Here is an 18,168-nt window from a genome sequence, read left to right on the forward strand (position 1 = left end):
CTCTACATCTAGCAAATATTTCTTAGTTTCTCCTCAAAGCAAAGGGGCAGGAATAGCAGCCTCTGTCATGCAGTTCCTGGTTGTATTTGCTGTGTGCCTGGCTTCTAAGTTGTGACTAGGTGCATCTATTGTCCCTTCTTTCCAACACTGTGCTGTGCTCCAGATATCAAAATTAGGATAGCAGGCTTGGAAAAGCAGCAGAAAATATGGGAAGAACATCACCACTACTTAATTTGACTGGCGAGGCCAGCCCTTTCTCACCTCCTGTAGCCCAGATTTGCTGCTAATATGAAGGGCAGGAAATCTGTCTCATCACATTTCAGGCTATGGTGGATTCCATACCCAATAACCATGACTGCCAGCCCCTTCTCTGACGTCCTCCTCTTCAAAAAACTGCACTATTTATCATCTAGGCATAGGTTTTCCCCCATCCATATTTCCCTTCCCTGGCAGCATTTGCCAAGGTGCCTTAGCAATGCTCAGGATGTACACGCACCCCTTTCCCCCGCTTAACTGTACAAGGGTCAGTTTCCATTTCAGAACTTTGCTGTATGCTGCATCTGAAAATTGATGCTATGTGTGTGGTTTGCTAGTGTGATGAACTTGAAAACACTAAAAGGGAAATTCTATAACAGGGTATGTGCGGTTACATGCATCTTAATTGGCACTTATGCGTGCAAATGTACTAGGTACTCTTCTTTAAGGGAGTATGTAATTGTAAGGGGTGTACATGTGGGCGGAGCACAAGTGGTACATGGGTGTGTCTCCTCCTTTCACTAAGTTGCATACACAGCATGCACACTTCGGCATAAATGGGCACGCCTAGCTTAAATGTAGATCCCTCGATGCCAGCTTCTTCTAGTATTCCATAACTGAATCTTGGCACCAAGATGCCATTATAGAATTGGCGCTCAAGTTATAGAAGTGCCCTCTACAGGGGTAATTCTATAAAAAAGAGGCCAACATCTAGGCACCATGAATGCACATAACTGATCAGAATACCTGCATATAGGTGTGTAAGTGGGCACAAAGGAGTATAAATATCAATATTCCAGTAGGCACTATTCTATAAAAATGGCACATAGTTTGAAGATGGGCAAACACATGGGCAGAATCTGTGTGGAGTGTGGGCATGAAGAACAGCGATGCGCATATATTACAGAATACGTACCATAAGTTATGAACATTTTTAAGCAATTGAGGCATGAGCTCTATAGCTGGTGTAAGTGTTCATGCCTAAAATATTCATGCATATTTGCCCTGCTATGTCAGTATTCTATCAAGAAAAGCAGGCGCCACCTTCTTGGCACCTAAAATAAGTGCTACTTTATACAATTGCCCTCTAAACAAGAGGCAGTCTTAAGAAAGGGTTCAGGTGCTTTGGGGAGGCAGGCTGGGCACTTGATATATAATGTGCAGGGAGTTTCATCTTGTTGCAGGAATTGCTTTTGGCAGGGAGTCAGGTTGTTGGTGTAGGGGATTATTAATGGTGTAGGAGGTTGTGAATGTTGCCATAGGAAGCAGAGCTCTGATCTTGATGGGGACTTAGAAGAAGGACATTCCCCACGCTTCTAGGGGCAGTGCATATATAAAATAAATGAACTAGGGCTGCATGTTAATCACAAATAACGCTGAAGTTGTCGTGTTATTTATTAATTGTGATTTTAAAAATTAGCTGTGGCTAATAAAATTGCAGCACCTCCTATCTCCTCCAAGCATCTCTTCAGTTCTCCTCCACACCCAATCCCCAGTCCTCAGTGCAATCCATCATCTTTTTCCCCACCCGCGATTCAATATCTCCCTCTCTCTCAAGCCCCCACCCTCAAGCATGCACACCAGTCTTCCTTAAAAGTGGTCTTTTGTTGGTCCCCAGCAGCAGCAGTGTTGCACATACCTGCTTTGAAGCTTTCCTTCTGACCTGTCCGATCCAGTCACAAACAGGAAGTGATGTCAGAGGAGGTGAGACAGGCCAGAGGGAAAGCTTTGGAAAGAGAGCAGGCTGTCTATATGCAATGTTGCAAGATACCAACAGAAGACCACCTTTAAGGTAGACTAGTGGGGGTTGGGGGATTCGGAGAAGGGGAATATACCGAACCCCGGGTGGGGGGGGGGGGAGTGTGTTGCAGACCTGCAAATAGAATCGGAGGGGGCCACCAGTGAAAGCTATGGCCAAGGCGGTGAGCTCCAGCAGCCAATAGAAGAGCTTGGTGTTGCTCATCAGCAATTTTGGGTGGAAGGGAGGGAGGGAGACATGCTAGACAATGGGAGGGAGAGAAAGAGGAAGGGAAGAGAGAAAGATATCATGGACCTCAGGAAAGAAAGATAATGGACCTGGGGAAAGAGGAGAGGGAGAGAAGGAAGAAAAAGGAAAAGATTTGGTTCTGCAGGTGAGAGGGAGGGAAATCATCAGTCCTTTAGGGAAGGGAAAGGGGATGGAATTTGGTATACCGCCTTTCTGTGGTTACAGTCAAAGTGGTTTACATATTATATACAGGTATTTATTTTGAATCTGGGGCAATGGAGCATTAAGTGACTTGCCCAGAGTCAAATGGAGCTGCAGTGGGAAATAAATAAATACAAATATATTATACCCCCCCCCCCCCCCGCCAAACTGTGCAATAAATCACAATTTAAGAATTCTGATCAAAATGCAGCCCTAAAATTAACACCGGTTCTGAAGCAGGTGTTAAATTTTCAGCCTTAATGGATACAAAGCAGGTGGATGAGAACAGACTACACTATTTACTTATGCCTGCTCAAGTCTCATTTCCATGTTAACATGAAAGTACAAAACAGTTTCACCATGGCCCCGTTAATAGCTTGAAGAACTCGGTTTTGCTGTTGGTGCATAGCACACTATTTTTAGTCACCACTAAATGGACATAGCATGCACTCTCTCTACCAAACTCTAAAAAATATTTGTATCTTTGTTAAAAATTCAGACCAGTAAACCAGCTGCAACTTTCAACAGAATGATGTGCACATGAACTTTTCCAAACACAAATAAAAATGCAAGCTAAACGTATCCATTCACTTACGTGGCCTGCCAGGGTCTAAATTTCACTAGCATGGAAGCATGCTTGCAATCCACAGGTATATATGGTGCTTAGTTTATATTATGGCCCACGGTCGAAATCAGTAAGGTATCTAAACTTCAGTTTCTCTTACAGGACTGAAAAACAATAGGGTCAATATTCAAAGGGAATTAATCAGCCAGAAACAGCTCCTGGTTGATTAAATCAATTGTTCAGGGCTAACCAGTCATTTTCAGCGAAACGTAACCAGCTATTGCTGCTGAAAATGACCAGTTAATGCCTAAAACATAACTGGATATTTTGGGGGTGTTCTGGGGCAGAGCTGACACTTGGCCAGTTAAGTGCCAGTATTCAGCATTTAAACGGTCAAGGTCACCGCACAAATAGAATGCAGTAAAAGGCTATGTAGTGCCCCATAGCCGGTTAAGTGCTGAATATTGCACTTAACCGGCTATGGTGTAGTCGGCTTTGGAAACATGGAAATTCAATGCCAGAGCCTGGACATGGCCCAGCACTGCATTTCTGGGAATGCTGAGCGCCGCCAGCTGAACATCGACACTGAAAACCTTCCAAAAGGAATCCAAAGAATGCTACTATGTTCGTAGAATGGAATTATTAAATTAAATTGTTTCACTTGTACTCTGCAGTATGAATTAAATAATTAATGTTCTCTAATAACACAATATACAGAAGCCAAAGTAGCAGAAATCCCGCCGAAGTTTGATGTCAACTTGGCTTTGGACCAATGAAAGCTGGTAGCAAAATCAATGTTTGCATTTGCCGTTCAGAAGCTGGCCACCAATCTCTGACACAGTGACTGCAACTTGTTTATTTTCACAGTTGTCTCTTTCTAAACTGCTTACCAAGTGGAACAACCCCTGCAAAATCAAATGCAGTACAAAAGAGCACTAGGTTGTAAAAAAAAAATCTTTTAGAATATCTAAAATGGTATAATGATCTGCAGGATGATGTATGCAAATGAGAACATTTAAGTGGTTATTTTAGAGACATTTCCACATGTAAATAGTGGTATTTATATTGGTACACGGTGATCTTCAAAAGCTGCTATTGGCATGTTGAGAGCCACACCATACAGAGATTTCAAGGGGGCATAATATAGCTTGGGCACGGCAGGAACGGATGAATGGAATACTCTCCCAGGGTTGTTGGAGAAGGTTAAAACAGTAATAGAGTGAGAGGGAATGGAGAAACTACAAACTGTTTTGCTGGAAGGAAAGAGATAGGAGAAAGCATGACCTAGTGGGTTGTATGTTTCCAATACTGTATTAGATTGATTCAACAATTAGAATTGATGCTGTCAGAATGAATTCACAAGGTTGTTAATATGAAAGGTTAGACGTCCTAGTGGAAAAACATGCAACCAAATGGCCAAGTTTGTCTGGCAGTCTGCAGCTCGGTTAGTTTGGCAAGCTGCAAGTATCTTAGTATCTAAAAGATCTTACAAACACACAGTACTCTTACAGCTGGTCTGCCTTTCAGGCTACAGAGGGGATCTAGTAGACTAGATCTGGGCAATTGCCAAGCAATTACTGTTGCCTATTTAGATGTTACATAAGAAGTGAGATGCGGGGAGAGAAATAAGAGTGAATCTTGCACTTATTTATTGCCTTGGATAAGTACTGTGGAAAATGACAAGACTGTCTTGGATTGCTTATTGTCACAATCTGTGGCTGACAGCTAGGATGTATATTTGGCAGTGAGGACAGGAAAAATTGGGCAGACTAGATGAGGCAATTGGTCTTTTCATGCCGTCATCTACTATGTCCACTTTTTAAATCTACTTTCTGTTTCTCCTGCATAGCCTAACACAGGTTTTTCAAAACTCTTTTCCACAAAACTCTTTGTTTGGAAATATTAGCTATGATTCTTTACTAGACTCTTCTTTTCCTCATCTTATGTTAATGTCCTGTAGAACCAGAATCACAATTTATATGGAGTAATTCCAGGGGCGTAGCCAGACACCCAATTTTGGGTGGGCCTGGGCCCAAGGTGGTAGGGCAAAAGAACCCCGCCCTGCCCCACAGGCGATTCAGTCTCTCCCTCTCCTGCCCACCCACATAGCATAGGTCTCTCACCCCCCTCCCGCATACCTTTTAAATAGCAGATCTTCACGGCCAACGAGCAGTGACTGATACACACTGCTTGTGCCGGCCCCACAGCCTTCCTTCCCTCTGACGCAACATCCTATTTCTCAATAGGCGGAAGTACGTCAGAGGGAAGGCTGTGGGGCTAGCATGAGGAGTGTGTATCAGTTGAAGATCTGTTATTTAAAAGGTATGCGGGAGAAAGAGCTGTTGGGAGTTTTTGGCTGGCAGGACTTGGGGATCCCCACCAGCCACATCATAGGCTTGCGCTACTGGGTGGGCCTAGGCCCACTTGTGGCTACACTGCTGAGTAATTCTATAAAGAGCCACCTAGATTTATGTGACAAATACTTGTGTAAATGCTGGTATTCTAGTCATTTACGTATGTATGTGAACATATACATGCATTACTGATAATAACCTGGTTGCACACTATTCTGTAAGTGTTGGCCTATCTTCGATGGCATGTATCATGCAGGTGGGCATTTACATGGGCGAAGTCTAAATGGACTGTGGTCAGAAAGTCTAGAGGTTAATGCAGTTAATGCAGTAAACCAAGGGACCAAAGTTCAAACCCCACTTAAACTCTGGATTTGCAGACTGGATAGGCCATATGGTCTTTATCTGCCTATATTTTTCTCTGTTTCTATATAATACAGTATTATAATTTAGATGTGTATCTTCACAATCTAGGCACAAATATTTACATCAGCTTTATGGTGTGCTCATGCATAAATATATATGCAAGTATATACCCTGTCACACTAATATTCTATAAAGAAAAAAACAAGCATTTACTTTTCTATATAGAATAGGTTCCAAGTAGGTGCCTTCTTGGTTCCTAAAATAGATGCCTCTTTATAGAATTGCACTCTTCATCTCTATACTTTTTCATTGTGTATGTTAGGTGTCAATTTTCAAAAGGTTTAACTAGCTAACTTGGTGACCTCTGATGTGAAAGTCCTGCTGACAGCCTGTATTCTTAATCTGGGCAGTCTTCTCACTGAGGTCTCTTTCTCCATTTCATCATTCTTGCAAGCTGTCATAGCTAATTTCTCAGGTGCCAGTTAATTCTGGGACTGTTGACAGTTTATCACCCCACCTCTTGAGTATCTGTGTGGGTAATTTTAGAGTCATTTTTTGAGCATATATGCCCATTTACGTGCATATAATACCGCGTGCAAAATTACCCTCATGTGTAAAAGTATCCACAATGGCAGGATTGCATGTACTTGTACACACAATTGCTGTAGGCATATTCTGACATGAAGTTTGGTTGGAGCATGGGCGGAGTCATGATTTATGCACATTTTATAAAGTATGAGTGATCACACTTATTGTAGACATGTACAGTTACACCTGCTCTCGTTACTGTAAATATCATCAGGTTCATTTTACCCATGCTTTCAACAGGATTTGTGTACTGAAAGCCTCACCTTACCTAGAATGTAGAAATTGGAATTGAGGTGTCCAGGTCAGGACGTCCACAATTCTGGTAGTATTTTAGTAACAAAGCTCTGTGATGCTGACCCCTTTTTATAATACCTGCAGGAATACGTGTATTTGCCAGTAGGTGCAGCGGGAGTAGCCATTTTACAATTATAGCTTTCATGTGGAGCTGTCGGCACTTACTTGCAGGGGTTTTGGAGCAGGTACATGTGGTACCATCTCCACCTGAAGCTGCTCCATCTTTACACATCTACATGTATAAATTCTGCCAATTAATTAGTCATGCAGCAATTTTAACTTGGTTTCATTCTGAAAGTGGAAATGAACTACATAGGATTAAGGCAAACGACTCCCTTAATCCCTTATGTAAAGCCACGGGTGAAACAAAAACTATTTTAAAGCTTGCATGCATTCCTTTAAGATGGTGTTAAATCGAATGTGAAAGTTTTTCCTTCCACTCATGTATTTCCTTTGTAAAACAGGAAATACGCGTGTAGACTTGAGCCCCACTTATGCCATGCCCAAGCCACATCTACACCATGGCCCCCTTGAAATCTCTGTGTGGTGTGGATATCCACATGCAAATAACGGCTTTCGGAAATAAGTGTTTACGTGTGCGTGTGAAATATTCATGTAAATGCCACTATATACATGTGGATATTATTCTAAAGTAATGGTCATAAGCACTTATGTGTCTTTATAAAATAGGCTGGAAATAGGTGCCTTTTTTGTCCTCTCAATCTAGGCAACCAGTAACATAAGGCATAAAAGTGTTTTGAATTGCTTCTTCCTTACTCAGACACTGCTACTGCCAAAAAAATATGGAGGGGTGAAAGTGGGCATGAAGAACCAGATGAAATAAAGGGGTTTTCCTATAGTTCATGTGGCTCTAAAATCTGACACAACACTAAAATTTTAAGTGCACATTGCAATCTTTTTTTTTTTCTTTTTAACATATTTGTAACTGGAAGCGCTTTGCCTGTCTGTGAAAGGAAGTCTGTACTCTCTCTATTTCCCTGGTTCCAGTGGGTACCTATAATTGGATGGCATTACTTGTCTATACATTGTACCTTCAATACAGTGATGTTCCATGCAAAACTTTCAATAGATTTGCTGAGTTTTCTTCCTTTCAGACCTTCTTTAGTCCCAAGATTGTGAAGTTCTTCACGATATTCCATTCCTATATCAAAAGCAAAAATGCACAGATGATTCATGCAGAATGTATTTATAGAAAATGTTGCCAAGATGGCAATAAATCTATTTTGAGATATGTTTGTTGTTCTTTGGGTTTCCACATCCTCCTGCTTTGCAAATCATAGGTATGGAGGGGCATTTTCAATATGACGTCTAAATCCAATTTTCTGCTCAGTGCATCTATCTTTTAGGACCACTTTTGGGGAAAAAAAAGTCCAACGGAAAAATGCACAAAAACAAGCCATTGGGATGTATGGGAGGCCAGCATTCCTAGTAGACTTGCCACACAGACATCCCAGCAGAGCAGTGGGGCACTCTAGGGGCCTCTGCAGTGGACTTCACATAAAAGGTCCCAGGTACATATCTCACCATTACCCCCTTATATTGTATGGGGAGCCCTCCAAAAACCTATAGTACCAAACTGTACACCACTACAATAGCCCTTATCCCTGCAGGTGTCACCTAGGTTTTTGGTGGGTTTTGGAGGGCTCACACTTTCCACCACAAGTGTAACAGTTAGAATGGGATATGGGCCAGGGTTCCCTTCTTTACAGTGTACTGCACCAACCACTAGGTTATTTCAGGAACCTGCTTGCTGCTGTAATAGGACTGGCCATAGCATCTGACACTGTCATAAAGGCTGGTATGCACTGTTTCTTTCACATCTTTGGGGCGTGGAAGGGGGTCAGTGACCAGTGGGGGAGTAAAGGGGGGGGGGTCATGCTTTAACCCCTCCAGTGGTCGTCTGGTCATCTAGGGCACCTTTTTATGACTTAGGCATGATTGAAACAGGTCTAGAGCAAAATGTCTAACTTTTAGCCCTGCATGTTTTTGTTTTGTTCCATTACGGCAGAAAAACATCCAAGTTTTGGGAATGCTCAAATCCTGCCCCCAACATGCCCCCTTGTGATTTGGACGCACTGCAGAGAAAAAAGTCCAATGCCACTCTGTACAATTTTTGAGATGTTTTTCTCTTTTTAAATTGAGCCTCATAGGTGTATTAAAATGAACCTGACTAAGGAGCATAGCAAGCATTCAGGGGGCAATTCTAATATTATATGCCTATAATTAGGTGCCCAGAGGGTGCCCAGTAGGAGACTATTCTAAGTTCCACATAGTTTCCGGAAAAAACTGGGATCCATAACATTTTTCCAAATAACCACAAAAAATCCTACTGCAGCAGAAACTTCTGCCTAAAATTTCAGACATTTCTGAGTATTTTATTTTTCAACAGGATGGAGCTCCAACACAATGAGATGGTAAAAGAGTTGAGCTCTTTTTTTCTTTAGTTTATTTATTTCTCTCTCCTTCCCCTCCCCCATCCAACATAATACCATGGAAAATCATATCAATTAACAAACTACCATAAAACTAGCTAGGAGTTGAGAATTGGATTGCATTAGTAGTTAGTTTCTTTTGGGATCTCCATAGAGTATATGGGTTCCATATTTTATGGTAATGCAGAATCCTACCATATTTAACAGCAGTTAACTTAGATATTAAGCATATATAATCCAGCTTTAAAAGGATCATCTCCAAAGGTGGAGCATGTGGTTGTTTCCAAAATCTCACTAATGTAATATTCGCAGCAGTGAAAAGGTGGGTTGCAAGTTTATGAGACTCTCTCAAAATTCCACTCGTTTTGTAATGGAGCAAATATCCCTCTAGGTGCATTCTGCACCTAACTCTTACCATTCACTAAATCCAGACTGCCCCAATTTGACCGCCCCTATCGGACTGTCTGTTCACTTGTCTCTTAGATTGTAAGCTCCTTGAGCAGGGACCGTCCCTCTATGTTAAATTGTACTGCGCTGTGTAACCCTAGTAGCGCTTTAGAAATGTTAAGTAGTAGTAGGTTACAAAGATAGGATATCTGTAAGATGATATTCAATGTTTTGAAAATGTCTGTCCAAAAAACTTGCATGACTGGGCAATTCCACCGTATATGCAAGAAAGTATCTCGTTCTCCGCAGTTCTGCCAACAACTGTCCAATGTGGATTTATAAATTGTGGCTAAAGGGAGTCATATGATGCAGTAGAAGAGGTTTTGCTCCTGAGCCCCCTGGCCTAACCCTTTATTTTTTAGCTTAGCTCCGATCAGTCTTCCCCTGCTTTAAATTGTGTGTTGTATGGACAAATTTCTGACAAAGCATGGGACAGAAATGATCACTAAATCTCAATGGCGAGACAGAGATAAGCTGAAAACTGATGATGCAAGATACTGCGGATCACATCTCAGCCCTTATCACAGTGGTGGTGCAGAATAAGGGAGAAAATACGCACTGAGAGGAGAACACGATGACACATCCTCCCTGCTCTGTGAAAAAACGAAGACTGAAGAACCCACGTTCGCGTGTCAGGCAGGAAGGCACCAGCACATGTGTGGTGGCACACTGCTAGAAAGTTCTAAGTTAATCTCGCTAGTCAGTGTTCGCACCAAGCTGCACTGGATGGCATCACCCAGCTGTGAGAATATAACAGCCTGCTTATCCTCAGAGAATTCTATTTCACAATTATTTCCTCCACAATATTGTTTATTTGATGTCAAGACTGCAAAATCGCCTCAATTTTGTTAGTAAATAGGAAGCAAGATCTGTTACTGATAGATGAACAACACTGGAAACATTAGTGAATGAACAAGTTGTCAAATGTTTCCTTAAATTAGGATGCTCCAAACCTATTAAACTAGAGGGTTTGTTCAGCTAATTTTATCTGATATTTATATTGTGTGAACAATATTTTCCATTTCTTTTGAATAAGTTAATCACTTGATTTTCACCAAGCACATTCCAGCTGGTGACATTCTTGTTTCATAACTTTCCAATGATCAGAAAACCATGGATTCTTGGTTGTCCTGGAGAAGTATTTAGTAGAGAAAGGCACTACAGAATCTAAAATATACACAATACTGTTTGACTATTTAACCAGGGAGGAGGCTCCCTGGTGACATCAATTTTACTTCTAGAATAAACTGTCTTTTTCTGCAGATAAGTAATATCACGGGATAAATTCATAGTAAATCCACAAAGATAGTAATTTTTCCATACAGCCACAGGGACCACTCACTAAAAGACACTAAGGGCCCTGTTTACTAAGTTGCACAAGCGTTTTAGTACGCACTAAGTTTTAGCGCATGCTAAAAATGCTAGCACGGCTTAGTAAACAGGGCCCTAACTGATCAGAAGTAGATGAACTCAGGTCCAAGGAATAAAGTTTTTCATGAGTTGGAGTAAAAGTTGAAAGGATAAAAGATGAATTATCTAAAAAAAAAACATAGAAAATCAGTAGTGTTACAACCTAAACCATCCTCTACATGTAAGTTAACATCATCTAACAGCAACAATTGAGGGTATTTTACAATTGCATTAGATATATACTCGTATAACTTCAAAGAAATCCCCACTAAAGAAGCCAAAGGTCTTTATATTAACAAAATACCTAGTGAATGGACTGAAGGGCTACCCTTAAATTGGCAGAATAAAATCTCTAGACCAGGTTCTGAGTAAGACTTTTTATATAATACGTTACAAAAAGCTAAATAAAGAGGGAAAAAAACTTCTGTTTCCCTCATACACGCCATATCTTGCTGGCCCAATTAAGCTTTTAGTATCGAAAAGTCCCACTACTGGACCTATTTCAATTTATTCATAGACAACTTTTTTTTATTTTTGTGAAAAAACTGCATTTAAAATTAAACAAACACAATAACAAACAGCCACAGTCACAATAGCGAAAGGACACAGAACATTCTTACATCACCATAAAAGCCAAATGTACTTCCAGTTGTAAAGAAACTGTGACCCCAATGAAAACAACCCCTATCTCCTCCCCTTGAAAGATCTCTGTACACATCATCCATGTCATTTTACAATGGCAGACATTTTTCTTGCCTTTCAAAGCTAGCTTTATGTCAGGATATGCTGGTTACAAGTATAAGAGAATGTATTACTATTACTATATAACAATTATAAACCATATTTATTGATAACAGAAAGACAGGATATAAATACAATAGTATCGTATAAAATAGTTGGATACCCTTTGAGAAATTAAGACCTTAATGCTCAGTCTACTTCAGTGTAGTTGTCTTGCAACATAGGTTAGCCTTAAATACAAGGTTATTTGATAAAGAAAATACTGTAAATCACTGCACTAGGCATACCGATTCCCTGACTCCATGACACCACTTATGTGCTTATATACAAAGACATGCACAGGTACCAAGGCTTTCCAAATTCCTAGCAGAGAAAAAGCTATCAAAGCCTTCATCTGGAGTAAAACATTTATTCATTTTTCTTTAGTTCTATAGTAGGATTGCTCTAGAGTATTCTGTCCACATTGGCTAAAGATTTTTCTCACCTGGGCAGTAAATGATGGAACTCTAGAGAAGTCAGACTTAATAGTAATTACTTAACCTTCCGCAAATTTCTGAAAGCCTTCCTTTTCAACAAGTTCTTATCTTAAATTACTAATGCAAATGTTATGTAATCTTTAATTTTAGTATTGTTAACTTCTATTGACATATCCTGTTTAACCTTAATTTCTTTTTCTGTATTTATTTTGTTATCAGTGTAAGTACTCTAATTAATTGTTAGCCACACTGAATTGGTTATGCAATTCCAGATAATGTGGGGTATAAGTACCAATAAATAAATAACCTAAATATACACAAGGTACAACTCCAGAATATACCAGAATTCAAGGACTGAATTAGGCAATTGAATTCAACTTATCGAAGGCAATTAGTAGAAAAAAATCCACAGATGCATAAAGTATTTATCCAAAAAAGGAAAAAAAAATATAATGCACTCAAAGTTTTAATTCTGGCATAAAAATTACACTTCATAGAGGAAATATTAAGAGGAAATTCTATAACTTGATGCCTCAAGTTAGGCGCTTCGATGTCGAGTGCTGAGCGCCAATTTTGTAATGGCATCTTGGCATCAAGATTTCATTATGGAATACTATCACAAGTCGGCATGCAGTGCCTACATTTAGGCACGACCACCAGGTCTGTGGTTGGTGTATGTTGGCACAACTAAGTGTGCCATGCAGTGTGTGTATTCTATAAGTTATGTGCATAAGTTGGCACCATGCCTATGGCCCACCCATGCTCTGCCCATGTGTACGTACCCCTCACACAAACCATAGCACTTATGCTCTACCTTATAGAATAGCATGTAGTGCATTTGGGCACATATCTGGTGCTAAATTGGTGCATTTACGCAAACTGCATGCAGCCATTTATAGAATTGCTTTTTAAAGTGTTTTTTTGCTGTATAAACCCATTTGAATATGTAGAATTATGCGTGAAAAAAACATGCTATGATACTTTTTTACTTGACTAACTTAATAGCTCTGTGACTAGTTTTCAATAAGTAAGCTCCCTTCATCATATTAAAGAGAGAGCACAGATACCTCCATCTCTGAAATTCTTGGCCAAAAGAGTTGAGATTAAGACCATCAACAAGGTGTAACTTAAAATGTTTTTGCTTTCTTAATGTTTTCTGTCACAGCTCAGTGGTGCTGTTTTTATGACCTAAAAGGCAGGGGCGTAGCTACGGTGGGCCTGGCTGGGCCCAGGCCCACCCAATTTCAGCCCAGGCCCGCCCAGCGCTAGCCCCAGCACCCATTGCCGGCCACTGCTGTTGAGCAGCAGGGCCGGTGCTACAAAAAGAAGAAGCGCTAACGGCGCTAAGGACGAGAAATGTTAAAAAAAAAAAAGCGCGGCACCGGCAGGCACTGTCTCGGCAGCCTTGAGGCATTGGCTGCTGGCTCGCAGGCTCCTCCCGTCTGCGGGAGGAGCCTGCGAGCCAGCAGCCAATGCCTCAGCAGCCAATGCCTCAAGGCTGCCGAGACAGTGCTTGCCGGTGCCGCGCTTTTTTTTTTTTTAAACATTTCTCGTCCTACGGTCCTTAGCGCCGTTAGCGCTTCTTCTTTTTGTAGTGCCGGCCCTGCTGCTCAACAGGAAAAGCAGCAGTGGCCAGCAATGGGAGCTGGCGCTGGCATGCAGGGCGGGCCTTGTCGAAGAAAAGAGGGAAAACATGGAAGGATGGGGAGAAAAAGAGGGAAAACAGATGGAAGGATGGGGAGAAAGAGGGAAAACATGGAAGGATGGGGAGAAAAGAGGGAAAACAGATGGAAGGATGGCAGAGAATGAGGGAAAACATGGAAGGATGGGGAGAAAGAGGGAAAACATGGAAGGATGGGGAGAAAAGATAGAAAACAGATGGAAGGATGGGGAGAGAAAGAGGGAAAACATGGAAGGATGGGGAGAAAGAGGGAAAACATGGAAGGATGGGGAGAAAAGAGGGAAAACAGATGGAAGAATGGCAGAGAATGAGGGAAAACATGGAAGGATGGGGAGAAAGAGGGAAAACATGGAAGGATGGGGAGAAAAGAGGGAAAACAGATGGAAGGATGGCAGAGAATGAGGGAAAACATGGAAGGATGGGGAGAAAGAGGGAAAGCATGGAAGGATGGGGAGAAACGATAGAAAACAGATGGAAGGATGGGGAGAGAAAGAGGGAAAATGGATGGATGGGGAGAGAGACTCTGGAGGGAAGGATGGGGAGAGAAAGGGGAGAGACTGGAAGGATGCAGAGAGAAAGGTGAGAGACTGGAAGGATGTGGAGAGAGAAGGGACACTGAACAGAAAAGGGTAGAGTGATACAGAGACACTGGTTAGAAAGAGGGAGAGAGACATTAGATGGAAGGATCAGGAGAGAGGATAGATGGATGGAAGGATGGGGAGAGAAAGAGGGAAGACGCTGGATGGAAGAGTAGGGAGAAAGAGGTGACACTGGACGGAAGGATGCAGAAAGAAAGAGGGGAGACTACTGGAAGGATGGGGCGAGAGAGGGGAGACTGGAAGGATGGGGAGAGAAAGAAGAGAGCTGCTGGATGGAAAAGGAGAGTAGTGAAAGACTGGAGAATAAGAGTAAGGGGCATGGGGAGAACAAGGGTGAGAAAAAGATGAAAAGCCATAAGTAGATGAAGGAAATTAAAGAATGGATAGTAAGAATGAATTAAATCAGGACAGAGAGAGAGGCAGAAAAATATTGAAGAAAGCAAAAAAAAAGGAGAGAAAAATGAGAAATGGCCAGGAAACCGTGGCAGAAGAGTTAAGCGAAAACGAAGGAAAGCAGAATCTAGAGACTGGGAGCGACACAATGAGAAAAAGTAAATGGCCATACAAGAAAGGTAAAGAAAATAATTTTATTTTTAATTTAGGATAAAGTAATATGGTACCTGTGTTAATGAAGTTTCAGAGACCAACACTTCCTTCCTTAGGTCAGGCGAGGATACCGTGACAGCATTATACTGACCTGAGGCAGGAGGTTTTGGCCTCTGAAAGCTCATTGAAAAGGGTGTTAGGCTATTAAATAAATTTTCTGAAATCTGATGCATTGAAAAGCAGCACTTTACCCTGTGTGACAAATGCATCTGATTAGCGTGACTAAATTTTGCTGGGGGAGGGGGGTAGAGAGAAAATTTTGTGCCCACCCACTTTGGGTTCAGGCCCATCCAAAATTGGCAGTCTGGCTACGCCACTGCTAAAAGGGCAATTTCAAAGCCATTTTGACAGGAAAAATGTCATTTACCCACAGAATGAGGTGTGTGAGAATTCTTCCCCCACCCCTTCCAGTATCAGTAAAATTATGATACTGTGATCAGAAAAAAAGGGGGTGGGATAAGGTCTGGGGAGGAAAATAATGCACGGGGATTCATTTTAAGAACCTGATATGCAGGGTTGGTCCAACCACTAGATGTCTGCTAAGGGTGACACCAATGCAACAGTCACAGTGTCAGTGCAGCCAGCGCAGGGTATTGTGCTTCCACAAATGCTCATGGCCCACCTGGTCCCACCCACTACAGACTTCTTGTTTTGGAGGGGGCAGGACCTAGGCGGTCTTCAGTATAAGCAGATGCTCAAGGCACTGCATCAGTTGCTATGAGCCTTCTACTGTATATACATACCAACTACCTCACCTATGCTGATTTATCCGCTCCATGGATAAATCCTTCTTATCTGTTCCCTTCTCCACTACTGCCAACTCCAGACTTCGCGCCTTCTGTCTCTCTGCACCCTACTCCTGGAATAAACTTCCTGAGCCCCTACGTCTTGCCCCATCCTTGGCCACCTTTAAATCTAGACTGAAAGCCCACCTCTTTAACATTGCTTTTGACTCGTAACCACTTGTAACCACTCGCCTCCACCTACCCTCCTCTCTTCCTTCCCGTTCACATTAATCGATTTGATTTGCTTACTTTATTTATTTTTTGTCTATTAGATTGTAAGCTCTTTGAGCAGGGACTGTCTTTCTTCTATGTTTGTGCAGCGCTGCGTATGCCTTGTAGCGCTATAGAAATGCTAAATAGTAGTAGTAGTAGGAAGAGAGAGAAGCTGCTGCACACCTTGGGAGGACAGAGGGGAAGGAACGATGCTGAACACCTCAGGGAGAGGAAGTAGGGAAGGGAAGTTTCTGAACATGTCTGAGAGAGAAGGGGAGAGATGCAGGACACCCTGAGAAGGGGCGGTAGGGGAGGTTAGGGTAGACCACAGTAGGAGAGGGGAAAGGAATAAGAGAAATGCTGGGCACCTTGGTGTGTGGGAACATGGAAGGAGAGACATGCTGGACACCATGATGGAGGGGTGGGGGTGTAAGGAATATGCTGGACACCTTGGGGTGTGGAAAAGGGGAAGGAGAGAGACGCTGGACCATGATGGGGGTGTTGGGAATGAAAGAGATGCTGGACACCGTGGGGAGGAGAAATAGAAAAGGAGAGAGATGCTGGACACCATTGTGGAGAGGAGGTGCGAATTGAAGATGCTGGACTATGGAAAGGTAGGGAAGGGGATGGAAGATGCTATACTTTAAGGAGAGGAGCCTTGAGCCTTGAAGGAGGCTTGAAGGAGGAAAGTGTATGGATGAATGTTCATCTAGTGTGTCACACTTTGGGCAGGCCCTGCCAGTACTTTTCACCTCCTCCATAGTAGTTGCAAAACTGCATTGGTACAACGTACTCAAAACTTACTCATTTTCCCCTGAATTTCCAAAAGAAAATTCCTCCTGGAGTATCTCCTTGAAAATTAGCTTGCAGGATCATTGGCACAATTTATTTATGACTATTTCATTGAGGATGATTTTCAAATGCATTTCTGCAGGTATAGCCATGCTTTATGCACAGAAATAGGTTTTTGCAAAACTGCCTGCTTGATATGTGTGTATCTTTATCCAGACTGAACGGAGGTTTGTGGATGGGTTTCCATTTACAATCATACTGTCAAAAATTCAGTTATGTGAAAGCAAATTAACCCAATAAATTTGTGCATGGTAAACAGCAGATGCAAATGTAAGGGGCCCTTTTACTAAAGTGCAGTAAGTTTTAGCATTTACTATACCTGCATTGACAGCACAGGGCAGACACTTAGAGCCAGATTCTATAAATGGCGCCTAAGAAATCTGTGCGGAACTCAGTTTCTCCTAAGCGTATTCTAAAATATTTACACAAAGTATATAGAATACGCTTAGTTGATATCATCGTGCCTAAGTCTGCGCATGCCCATGTATATCAATGAAAACCTGGTATAAATCTCTGTGCATACATTTAGGCGGACTGCACCGTATTATATAACTACGTGCGTATATTTTGGAACACCCACAAAACACCAATAAACACGCCTGTAAACACGCCCCTTTTGAACTGCATGCATTTATTTTGAACTGCAGTAATTTTATAACTGTGCGCCAATCATTAGGCACCCAGAGGGCACCTGGTAGAAGCCTATTCAATAAAGGAACATAGGCACCTACTTTCCATTATAGATTACTAGTACAGTATAACTATTTGCATATCATTTTTGCATGAGCACTTACACCAGCCGTAGAGCTAGTGTAACTGCATGTGGCTAAATGCCAAAGATATATACATAGGGCTAGATTCTGTATATGGAGCCAAAAAAAATGAGCACTAAGAACTATTCTATAAACGGCACTCCGAGTTGGGCGCTGTTTATAGAATAGCTTAGCACCAGGATCTGTGACAACTTTTAGGTGTGACAAATTACAATAACTGAACTCTGGTGTAAATCCTCATGCCTAAAATAGGTGTGGATCCTCCTTATTCTATAACAACATGCACAAATTGCAGGAATTCCCCTTATCCACCCATTACCCTCCCATGGCTGTGCCCCCTTATTTCATCCACACGGATCCGGACGTGTAAATTTACATGCGTAGATCTTAATTAATGCCAATTAGCACTGATAACTGATTGTTAGGGCCCAATTATTGATTTGCACGAACAAATTGGGTATGCCCAAATTTGCATGACCAATTTAAAGTGTCATTTATAGAATCTGGAGGTTAACAGGTATAATT

At 41.8% G+C, this 18,168-nt stretch overlaps 1 protein-coding gene across 1 annotated transcript in view; it reads right to left on the bottom strand.

Annotated features, from left to right (window-relative positions):
* The window catches only part of PLCL1 (phospholipase C like 1 (inactive)), a 683,152-nt gene that overhangs the window by 92,203 nt on the left and 572,781 nt on the right, over positions 1-18,168 (bottom strand). The window contains exon 5 of the mRNA XM_030209205.1: positions 7,660-7,769. Within this exon, the coding sequence (XP_030065065.1) occupies positions 7,660-7,769 (110 nt within the window). The remainder of the gene's footprint in view (positions 1-7,659; positions 7,770-18,168) is intronic.

The sequence above is a fragment of the Microcaecilia unicolor genome, chromosome 7 (assembly GCF_901765095.1).
Source record: "Microcaecilia unicolor chromosome 7, aMicUni1.1, whole genome shotgun sequence".
In the NCBI taxonomy this organism is placed as follows: domain Eukaryota; kingdom Metazoa; phylum Chordata; class Amphibia; order Gymnophiona; family Siphonopidae; genus Microcaecilia; species Microcaecilia unicolor.